Genomic DNA, 11,805 nt, shown 5'->3' with positions numbered 1-11,805 from the left:
TTGTTTTTAGTCAAAATTTGACAAAGGGGGAGATTGTTGTTCCTTTGTTGTCATCAATTTTGTAAAAAAAACAACCTGATGTCCTAGCCGATGTTGTGACATCTGCCTTGATGAAGGCCAGGACATCCGCCCCTGCTGGCATGCAAGTGGGTCCCTTGTGGTTATGCTTTATGGTATGATCTGTGCTTACTTGAAGGTCAAGTAACTGTGTGTTGGGAGCCAGTTGCGGGTTGTAATTGTTGAAGCAAATCTGTGATTAAAAAGATTTGTTTCTATTTTTACTTGTTGATCACTCATATCAGATCTTGAAAGATTCTCTGCTGATATGAGTTGGATCAAAGTGTTCTTCAGCCCAAATAAACCCTAGCCGCCTCTGCTGAAGTATATATATTGACAAAGACCTGAAGCTTGATGTTGATCGAGAGAATTACCTTGAAGATCAAGTGTTCTTAAGAGTGTAAGTTGTTCTTTGTCTTTGTTAGTTGTGAACTCGTCTTGCTCACTGATTCTATAAAGTGAGACTGAGTTCTGTGTTGTATTTGAGTGTCAAACAAACTCTGTGTTATTGTTGTTCACCAATCACTGTGGCAGTGATTGAGGAAAAGTGAGAGGGGCTCTCATACTTAGGCTGTGGTTCTAAGTAGAATACCACTGGGTAGAATAGGTTAAGAACAATGAACTTGATGTGTTCATGTGGGTCTGTAATACCTAGTTCTTGAGATAGTGGAATTCCTTTTCATTGGGCGAAAGCTAACCAGACGTAGGTGTAGTTTCACCGAACTGGGTTAACAACTTCCTGTGTCTTGTTTCCTTTTAGTTGTTTGTTGTTTCGTGTTCAGGTCTTTCAGTTGTATGATGTTCTAATCGATTGTCCCAGCATCGTGCAGGACATTTGTTCTAAGGGATCTAGAATTTCAAAATTTACTTAAAGTTGAACACAAGACCCAAGTACAAAATCATTATATCAACACACACACACACACATATATATATATATATATATATGAGAGTTTTAGTATTTTATATATTAGGTGGGTATCTATGAGTATGAATATCTCAATATATGTACTCATCTCATTAATAAATAGATAGTGAAAATATCTATTTAATAAATTCGTGGATATTTATGGGTGTCGGGTTATTTTACCCATAACAGATTTTTATCCACCAGTATTTATGGACGTGGGTTATTTTAACTTCTCTAAATGGAGCTTTTCAATTTAGGGATGCATGAAGGCATTTATGGTTAGGTCTTTGTTTTGTAGGCGTCGTGCAACTTTTACCGTTTTTCAATTTCAAATAGAGACCTTTCTTAGTGGTGTAGATTATAAGGTTTTCAAGAGGTTTGATTGTTGGGCTGAGTTTTTATCAGCTTTTTTGCTGACTTGATTACTATATATACCCTATTAGGAACAGTTGTTTCACAACTGAAACAACTCTATCTATTAATATACATATAATAATAATAATAATAATAATAATAATAATAATAACCACATTTTTATTTGATAGACAAATGTTAGTTGTTAGTAATGTTAGTAAATTAGTCTCTTCTTAGGGTTCGAACCCTTCACCCTTCACTCTTCATCCCACCCAACTCTTATGTCTCATAACTCTTACCACTTGAGCAAACCTAGACATATGTCAAAATGATTACTTTGATGTCAAAAAAGATATAATAACCACATTAACACACGTATCTCTTAATGATCAATCCTGTGAAATTAATTAAATCAACCAATTAATTGCATGTCTGGAATGACAATTAATCCCCTATGTTAACAAATGGGCTTTGCTCAAAGATGAGAAACCTTTTTTGTTTTTTTAAAAAAAACCTTTTTTATTTACTTGTTTTTACTTTTAACTATAAAAAATATAGCCATCTCATTAGATACGCTAGATATTGAAAATATGGTAGATACTCTTTGAATAAATATGAGTTCAACTTTCCTTCGGGGTAACAAAGGACCACTAGAAAGGAATTTTCCAATGATGGTGGAATAGTGCATATATTACAGTGTAATAGAGATAGAATGAGAGATAAGGATTCTATATATTGGTGATGAGGCAGATGTTCAACCATCAGTTTTTCTCAACGGTCCTTAAATTAATTAATTTCAGGATAAAACATGTATCAAGTTCTTTATATTAATTTCATCATGTTTTCCAATTATGTAGTGAGCATGTGTTTAAATTTTTTTAATTTAACAATTAAGTCTTATTGAATTTATCATTTATTTTTAAAAATAAAATTCATTTGTCATCGGTTAAACAGAGAACTTAACAAAATAGCTATAAAGAACTTGATCTAAGTTTTTTTCTCAATTTTAAATCAATGATATTCATTACTGATCATTACTGAGAATCCTCTTTCTATAAATAGTGTTTTATTTCTTATTCTAACCAAAGAAATTATGATATGTTAATAATAAAATGTATGATATATGACATTCTTAACCTTATAGAGTAGTGTTTAATAGACGTGATGTTATAGTCTGTTTGACATGTTGCATAGTATTAGTCTCGATAAAAATTCAATATTATACATCGTTTGATCATACACTATATAACTTATCATTTTATTTTCAAAAAAAAAACTTACCACTTCATTTATATTAATATAATCATATATTTTGTAAAATATTGAATAATAATAGTTAATATAAAAATGGGGATAATGTTCGTGGGTGGTGAAGATAGTGGTGGCAGCGACGGTGGTTGCAATGGTAGTGGTGGCGGCAACAGTGGTGAAGTTGATGGTGGTAATGGCGATGGATGGTGTTGGTGAAGAGTATTGTGGTGGTAACATTGTTGTAGGGTGGTGGCGGTTGTTTGGGTGGTGGTAGTGTTGGAAGGTGATGGTAATGATGATTGTGGTGGTGGTAGTGTCGGCGATAGCGATTGCGACGACAATGATGGTGGAAGTGGTGGTAGTGGAAATATATTAAATATTTTCATGCAACTTATACATCATACTTTTATCACACCTTATTCATCACTTATATGATGGATTGAATAATCTATCATTTTAATGTATAAGAGTTGATTGATGGATAAATTTATTCGATAAGTCCATAATGTATTGTATAAACTAATTATACCATGCCTAATACAGCGTACCAAACAAGCCCTTGAAAGCAAAATGAGTTTCAGATCGAGAACAATGTCGACCGCCACAACCTATAAAGTATGTAAAAAACAGGAAAAGAACATTTTCTGATAGCTTTTAACAGCTATCTAAACCACCACAAAGGTGCACGTATATTTTGCGAGGATTTCAAAACTCCCACAAAACTTAGCATAAACTTAGCTCATCACAATTCAAACAAATATTGACTTTCTAAAATATTGACTATTGAGCAATGGTCTTGGCTACTCCTGAAGAATATACTATACCAAAGCCTAAGCCTAGTTGCTAGGAAAAAAAAAGGTAATTCCATAGGGCTGGGGCATGTCTAAACCAAGTTGATACCTATGGCCATGGTATCTTACACCGACCTGTACAATTAATGCTTTTCTTTTCTAAGCTTTACAGTTATTCCAAATTCTGAATCCATAGAAGAAACACGTTACCAAAGAGCAAAGGCATTCGTTGGACGTATGACACTCCACAGCTTGTGTGGTGTAGAATGTTCAAATTTTTACAACAATTTAATTTCTACTTGTCTAATAGTAATAGCATATTTCAATATCCAATAAGTATCGGTGGTTAGAACTTAAAAGTAGCTGGTTGAGCTCATGAGATTAAATCTTGAAGTTGAAAGTTTAATCCTTACAAGACACACTTTTAGAGTGAATTTTGACATTTTCAACATTTAGGTTAAATAAAATTGTCTCAATAAATAATACATGTGGTTAAACCAAAATAACATGTTTCAATATATTTTTATTTCTTCATAACCAATTCTAAAATAAAATAAAAAGTGGCCAAGGCACATAATTGAAAACTAACAATTACAACAGGTGCATAAGGCTGGTTAATCTTAGCATAATATAATGTACTTAAGATTATGGCTCAATCTAGTTTCCATTAACTTCATCAACCTAGAATTGGGTGAATGGTCACTTTCATCCCTAAAGTTACAAGCGTCGGGCATATTAGTCCCTATTCTATGGAAATGTCGCCCGTAGTCCTTAATGTTGCAAAACGTCAAACACGTTAGTCCCTGGTTTGACTCCCGTTAGTGAACGTTAACGGAAATGATGATTTGACACGTTATGTGCCCCAGTGAAATTTCCACATGGATTTAATATTGGAGAAATTTTGAAAAAACTTAAAAACTTCAATTTAGTCCCTAAACAAAATTCTTAAATCAAAAAAACTTCAAATCTCTCCATCATCTTCTTCCTTAGAATTCCAGAAACATCTCCACCTCTGATGCATCTTCAACCTCCTCCTTCCATCTTCTTCAACCATACCCATAAAATTCATCCCCCTTATGAGGAGACATTAATTCGTTTCCCAACAGCTTCAAAGTAACTATCAAGAGCCACCTTCTGCAATATGTAAGAACAAGAAGGCTTAGGCTTAAAGGTTGGATTTTTAGGGCGAAAATGGGTAAAAAGTGAAATCCCTTTTAACCTGGAAGAGCGGGGAGTGGGATCTGAGGGTTGGAGTGACGACCCACTTCACTTCCCCTTCCTCCTCAATCTTTTTCTTTTACCCATTTTTCATTTCATTCGAATTGGTGAAATGGGTTTTTGTGCTAAATTGTTGTTTGTGGTGGTTAATGGTTCTTCCACTGTTTTCTCCCTTTTCAAGTTTTAATTCTTTCAGTTAGATTTGATGGTTATTGAAGGTGTATTTTCCTTATTGTTTTTAGAGGTGAATGAACTTTGATGGTGGGAAAAAAAACAGGGAAGGGGTGAGGCGAGAACGGTTGAGCAGACATGGTGGTGCACTGCTTCAAATGGAAGAAATGTCAAATCCTTCTTCACAATTCCTGGAACTTCAAGGCCAAATTTAAAAATTTTCTTTCTGGAATTGATTTTTTCTGGGCAAGATGTGAGGAGGAAGAAGATGATGGAGAGTTTGAAGCTTTTCTGATTCGGGGATTTTGGCCAGGGACTAAATTGAAGTTTTCTAAAAAATTTCCCCAATATTTAAATCCGTGTGGAAATTCCACAAGGGCACATAACGTGCCAAATCACCATTTCCGTTAACGTTCACTAACGGGAGCTCAACCGGGGACTAACGTGCTTGACGTTGTGCAACATCAGGGACTACGAGCGACATTTTCAAAGAATAGGGACTAATATGCCCAACACTTATAACTTTAGGGACGAAAGTAACCATTCACCCACCTAGAATTCTTTTCACAATCTCTGATGTAAAAGAGATTTACAATTGATGTTTTCCCTCCCAACACATTAAGCAAGCGAACATTGTAAATAAGTTTCCAACTGTGGTCCATATAGTCATAAAGAACTTCAACGATACTTTTATTTTTCAATCCATTGCAGGATATGTTTTTTTTTTGGTTGAAATTAATTACTTGTAGTCATTGCAAAGGAATTCCAAACACTGTCATACAATTAGCCATTCGAGAACAAGGTTCTGGTTTAATGTGTCTTTAGGTAAAGATTGCGTAGCCACTCGAGAGTCTACGGTGACTCGTGAATAAACTTTCATCTAAATTCATAAGAAGTATTTCATTCAGTTTTATCGTAATGTCCAAATGCAACAGGTGCCAACATGTATATAAACATAAATCATCTCAACTGAGGTTGTCAGACTCGCGAGTCCAGACTGACTCGATTTGGATTTGTAGATCAACTCAAGAGCCAAAAAATGAAAAACAAACTGCCATGGTGTATTAAGCGGTGGCGTGGCGATTCCAAACAACGACAGAAGATTCACACAACTGCACGACATTTCAAGCGGCGGCGCGCGCAAACTCATGCGGTAGCGTCCTCCTTCTCTCAAGGCGCGCAACTATTCTCCTCCAAACACAGCTAGGGTTCGCAAAAGTTAGAGAAGAGGAATCGATTTATGTGACGAAAAATATCCCGACGCCCAAAATACCCTTTTCAATTTGGGAATTAGGTCATATTGAAATTTTGCCCAAGCTCACAAACTCGGACTCTCACTCGCAAGTCTATCGATTCTGACCATGTTTGCTCGAGTCTGTGGGCGAGTCAGCTCGATTTCCACATATGAACGCCGGTACAATTGTACGAGTCAGCTCGCGAGTTTGACGCCACTAATCTTTACATTGCAAAGCTACAAGTGTTTCTAGAAATAAGGCTATTGATGGTTTCTGTCACTCACCTTGCTGTCTTTCTTTTTCCATGACCCACAGTCCCACACTATACATGAGTTAGAAAGATATGATTGTGGATGTTCTAAGTATAAAAGCCAAATAAATAAATAAAGGCTAGCTAGACTCAACCCATGTGCTTACTCAGAGGGGCAAAACTCCATATATGATATAGGTATCCTGTTTTCATAAACCTTGACAGAACTTGGCAGCTAAAGATAATTATCCATATACTATAACTAGTACTTAATGGTGAGTGGGCAATCCCTGAAGCCTATGTCTTATTAATTATTCTGCTTCATGACGCTAGCATGAGGTAACAATAGCAAAAGACAAAGCATTATACCACAGAGGATGTTCTTCAAATCATTTTTTGGTATTTTAGACATAAGAACAATTGAAGACTGATAAAGTATTATTAGATATTCCCTTTATCAAATTGCTTTCTCTCTTTTCACCTCACATGCAGATTCCTGTAAATGTTGTAATAAATTGAATTATTTGACCACTTGCATGGCACTTAATTTTCAGGTTACCTATAGTGGTGGTGTATTTAATTATATGTGGATCATTTACCTACATGGCCATGCTTGCTTCAAGGTTATATGGCTCTTACAAAATTGAAAGACAGTGCCTAAAATGCCACATATACTGAAGTTATTGTCATGGTTGGAAGACTGATTCACTTGCTTAAGTAACCTTTTGTGATAACATCTTGATAACCAACATTTTCATTTTGCCATCTAGTTATATATCAATCTAAAACTTTATCAGATTCCAAATTTCCAAGTCATCAGAAGAGGGGGAAGAGGGCTTCAACTGCTAGAAGAGTGGTGAGGAACCTATTTATAGCATGCTTAAGTGTTTATGCACGATGAAAAATAACTCGTAAAACTAAAATTACAATAAAAATAAGTAACTTTTCTTAACTTTTACGACTAATCATCATAGTTCATATTTTTGATATCACTGTGATTTTCTGCCCTATATTAAAAAACATTTCCTCATAATAACCTAAAAACTACATACAAAAGTTTCTACTCATAACTGATTCAAGCTTTAAAATCAATTGTATAAAACTTTTACTAAACCTGTTCTCAGGGTAAAAAGTAAATGAACAACTCAATAATTGTACGGACACAACTTGCCAGCTATAGTGTTGGAATGTTGTTAAGGACAAAGTACAGATACAATATCGCCAAGCAATGATGAAAACAAAAGGCCTTTCATATGCAATCGAACAGTGTGTTGTACAAGACACTGTGGATGTTTGTGCATGCGTGGTAGTGTTTGTACTAAAAAATAATAGGATTGTCTAGCTTATATCAACTATCTAGTATTAAAATCACATAACACGTGAATGAGTAATGTAATCGGAAATGATGTTCAGACATACACTTTTCACTTACATCATTTTAACACACAATTTAGTTGACTGTCGCTAATATTTGCTTAATAACTGTCACTGAAGTATGTGTTGATTGATTATCAGATATAAAACGTATGTCCATATATCATTACTCATCAAGCTAAGTTAGAGAACCACATAAATAATACCTAAACAAACTTACATACTCACATAGTCACATGTAAATCAATGGATATTTAACAATTTATCTCGCTCTAACTCTTTATTTAAAGGTCAGAATGATGCACTCAACTCTTGCAGTTTGTTTACCTGTCCTCGAGTGTACCTGCTATGGATTCAGTGGGTTGGAGCAGGACCCACTTAAGAGACCCTGCAAAGTAAGAGAATAAAATCAGGATAGGCTTTAGCTGACCTAGCAGATAGGGTGTTCTGTGTATGTTCTTGTGATCTGAGCCACAACCCAAATTTATTCTTTAATGACAGGTTTGGATTCATGTTTACAAACAAGTGTTAACGTTGGGATACACAATTGAAAATCATTGCGAATCAAAATTATCATATCATCTATTGGGATTTAACTTATTGTAATTTTTAACTATGGATCTAAACATGCACAAAATTGATTTTCTACTGAATTAAGTTTTGAGTATTTGGGTAGTTTCTTTCATAACTAATTCTAGCATGAACTCAATTTTGAAGTGAAGCTACAAATCTTCTTAACTTTTACAGTAAACCAACATGAGTTTCACAACATAATCAATTAAATTGGTTTACAGGTACTACTTTGTTGAACAGTTTATCAACAAGTAATGAGTTTTCATTACCTCTTAAATTCACAAGCTTGAAACTTGTAAAGGTGAAATCTTCACTTGATATTTATCCATATAAAGAAAAAGAGTGTGGGAAGTGGGCAGAGGGAAACAAAATAAGTTTTAAAAACTTTTGGGTGGTATATATTTCGTCATTAACTTGTTTTCACTTTTTGAAGATACTGATTCTCTAATATTGCTGCTCCTGCCCAACTTCTTGGGCCTGTTCTTTTCCGTGGTTCTTAAGAAGACAAATCATAATAATTTTACTTCATTTTTAGCAAGATTTTGAAGCCAACTGGCATCACCCCACTAAAGGATTCAAAATAATGTGTCTCTCAAGTGTGATACAAGTTGCAACATTCCAATTTAACCACTAACCATACAATAATAACACGAGTCTTCACTCATGTGTTACTTGGAAAAACTTGTTAGAAAGTCACCTATGACATACTACCCCAAAGCTAACACACTTAAAATCTGGACTCACGAAAAAAAGATACATTTTAGTATTATAAAAAGTATTTGTCAAAAACTTACAAGTTATCTTTAAAGCTCGAATCAGTAAGATTTTAACATCTCAATTAAGAATCAACATGTAAGTTTGTAAACTACTCACTCATGTATTATTTAATTTACATGTTAAATTTAATTGATGGAACAAGAAGTTAAAACAGCGTTTGGGACAGATGATCTTGATTCTCTCCACCTCACCCCTCCAACTTCTGATTATAAAAGGAGCCAACATTGCTACCTCTCTCAACATATCTCAGCTCTTCCTTGGAGTCTTCACCTTTAGACTCTCTCCAACCTTCTTATCATTATCACCCTTTGCTCTACTACTCCTTTGAAACCTTGGACCATTGTATACATTGATTCTCAAGCAAGAGTTATTATTATTCCTGTTTCTTAGCAATGGCATCAAGCTCAATGTCAGCATCTGGCTCATGGAGTGCTAAGGACAATAAAGCCTTTGAAAGAGCTCTAGCTGTTTATGACAAAGTTACCCCTGACCGCTGGTACAATGTTGCCCATGCTGTTGGTGGCAAAACTCCAGAGGAAGTGAAGAAGCACTATGAGCTACTTGTCCAGGATGTTAAGCAAATTGAGTCAGGGCAAGTTCCATTGCCAAATTACAAGAAAACTGGAGAGGAGAAAAGGTATCATAATCTCTCTCACACTAACACAGTATTAACCACCTCTAAATTGATAGCTAGCTTCATTTTCCTACATTGTTGAAAAGTCCCACACTGCTTAGATATATGATTAAAATAGTCTTTATAAAGGGTAGAGCAACTCTGCGACTAGAGCTAGCTTTTGCGAAGAGTTAAACATAAATTAAATTCTAATTCTGATATACGTGTTAAACAATGCTATCTCTCTATATCTGAATTTCATGCCTATATATGCTTGTTATGCACAATACCGATCAAAGGCTACTAAGAAAGTGCGAATAATCTTTCAACAAAAAGATGAAGTTCCTGAAGAAATAGTCAAATATACTTACTAACTCTGCAATCAACTTTTTATTTGATATTCCTGAATCCACTGTTTGATGTAAAATAAAATCCATTTGCAGGCTGAAGAACCTGAGTCTCCACTGATCACCAACTGCTATCAACATTCAAGAACTACACAGATTTTCTTATTCTCATCATCAAGCAACAATTTCGCCAGTATCCTCGTAGTTATGCCATACATAAGTGCTATTGCAAAAGCATTAGATTATTAGTCATAAGAATCATATTACCTGTGATTCCATTAATTACTTTCTTGTTGTTGAAGCAGCCTAGAAGAATCAACATCTGTTTCAATTCCTAGGCCTGAATAAAGTTGTAATTTGATGTGCTTAATTATGACAACTTTTGCCAGTTCTTAAACAACAGAGAGCAATTATTTTTCCTATAGGAATTTAATCACAATCATGCAGAAACAACTACTGGTGGTAAAATAATTATCAAAGATAAAGAGATACATAAAGTTTTTTTACAGGGCATTTGTAAATCACTGTGCTGAATATATCATATTGAAAACATAGTACATTTGTAATTGCTCCTACATGAACCTTATGAAATCAATGCCATTAACTCATTACAACCAAAATTGAAAAGAGGCGGGAAAATTTACTCTGAAGGTTAATTGTTTAAGGAACCAATCATATGTCACACCCTCCAGCCGTTTTTTTTTTTTTGATAGGCAAATGTTAGTGGTTAGTTGTTAGTAAGTTAGAAAATCCCTTCAAAGTTCCCTTCCAGGATTCGAACCCTGGACCTTCCCTTATGACCCTTAGCTCTTACCACTTGATCTAACCCTCGGGGACACACCCTCCAGCCGTAATGATGCCAATTCTACTGCTCTGGTTTGTGAGCATCCCAATGCGCTTCATAGTCTCTCCTAAGCATCAATGAAAAATTAGTAGATTTAAGTTTCATGATGTCTATCAATGAGACCTCAATCTCTCTAGCTAGGGGTAAAGGGTACCACCGGTTGCTGATATGATGTTCCTCTCTAACTGCTACTCATTAGTTGTGTGTGATGCTGGTTCCCTTATTGCTGCCCAGTAAGAACTACAATGTAAGCTCAGCCATTCTTGGATTACCTCACCTAGCTTTATACACACTACAAACAAATGCAATAATAAGCGTGGCTAATTTGGCGGTAATAATATTTTTTTGGACCGTTTTACTGACTGAATAAGCCATCAATAATTTCAAAATTTGAAATTGGCGCTTACCAATGACTTGAGGTCTAAAAAAAATGTATTACCGACACAAAAAAGTCGTTGGTTATTTCAAAATTTGAATTGCCACCTGCCAATAACTTGGTGGGCTATAAAAAATTTGAAAAACTATTACTAATGGTTTTACCGACAGAAAAAGTCGTCGGTAATTTCAAATTTTGAAAATACCGCCTATCAATAACTTGGCGGGCTTAAAAAATTTCAAAAAATTATTACCAACAAAAAATGTAGTTGGTAATGTCAAAATTTGAAATTGTCGCTAACTAGAAAGTTGACGAAAAAATTCAAAAATTAGTTACCGATTGCTCTACCAGCAGCCAAAACCGTTGGCAACGTATAAATATATCCTGAAAAAAGTCATCAGTAAGCTACCAACGGATGAAACTGTCGGTAACCTATAAATATCATCAAAAGGTCATCAATAAGGTATTGGCGGATAAAACTATTGGTAACCTATAAATACGAGTTTGCCGACCTTCTTCTTCAAAATTGTTGGTAAACTATAAATATGAGTTTGCAGACCTCCTCTTCCTCCTCCTCCTCCTTCTCGTCAGGAATATTAACGACGAGCCAAATAGCGACGGCTTTTTTGGTCATTGATAAGTAAGTATAACCAACAGTTTTTTG

General features: G+C 35.0%; 1 protein-coding gene across 1 annotated transcript; it reads left to right on the top strand.

The window, feature by feature from the left end:
• The first annotated feature begins 9,314 nt into the window (after positions 1–9,314).
• LOC130732574 (transcription factor RADIALIS-like) lies at positions 9,315–10,337 on the top strand. The gene is made up of 2 exons (XM_057584590.1): positions 9,315–9,598; positions 10,018–10,337. The coding sequence occupies exons 1-2, from the start codon at positions 9,354–9,356 to the stop codon at positions 10,040–10,042; spliced, it is 270 nt and encodes an 89-aa protein (XP_057440573.1). The 5' UTR covers positions 9,315–9,353; the 3' UTR covers positions 10,043–10,337.
• The last annotated feature ends 1,468 nt before the right edge of the window (positions 10,338–11,805 follow it).

The sequence above is a fragment of the Lotus japonicus genome, chromosome 1 (genome assembly GCF_012489685.1).
Source record: "Lotus japonicus ecotype B-129 chromosome 1, LjGifu_v1.2".
NCBI lineage: Eukaryota > Viridiplantae > Streptophyta > Magnoliopsida > Fabales > Fabaceae > Lotus > Lotus japonicus.
This window is presented reverse-complemented; position numbering and strand designations above follow the sequence as displayed.

What these genes read in the sequence shown, in the direction of transcription:
- LOC130732574 (XM_057584590.1), top strand. Translation starts at nt 9,354, where the DNA reads ATGGCATCAAGCTCAATGTCAGCATCTGGCTCATGGAGTGCTAAGGAC. An exon ending in AAAACTGGAGAGGAGAAAAG is followed by an intron (nt 9,599 to 10,017) that starts GTATCATAATCT and finishes ATCCATTTGCAG; the next exon opens with GCTGAAGAACCTGAGTCTCC.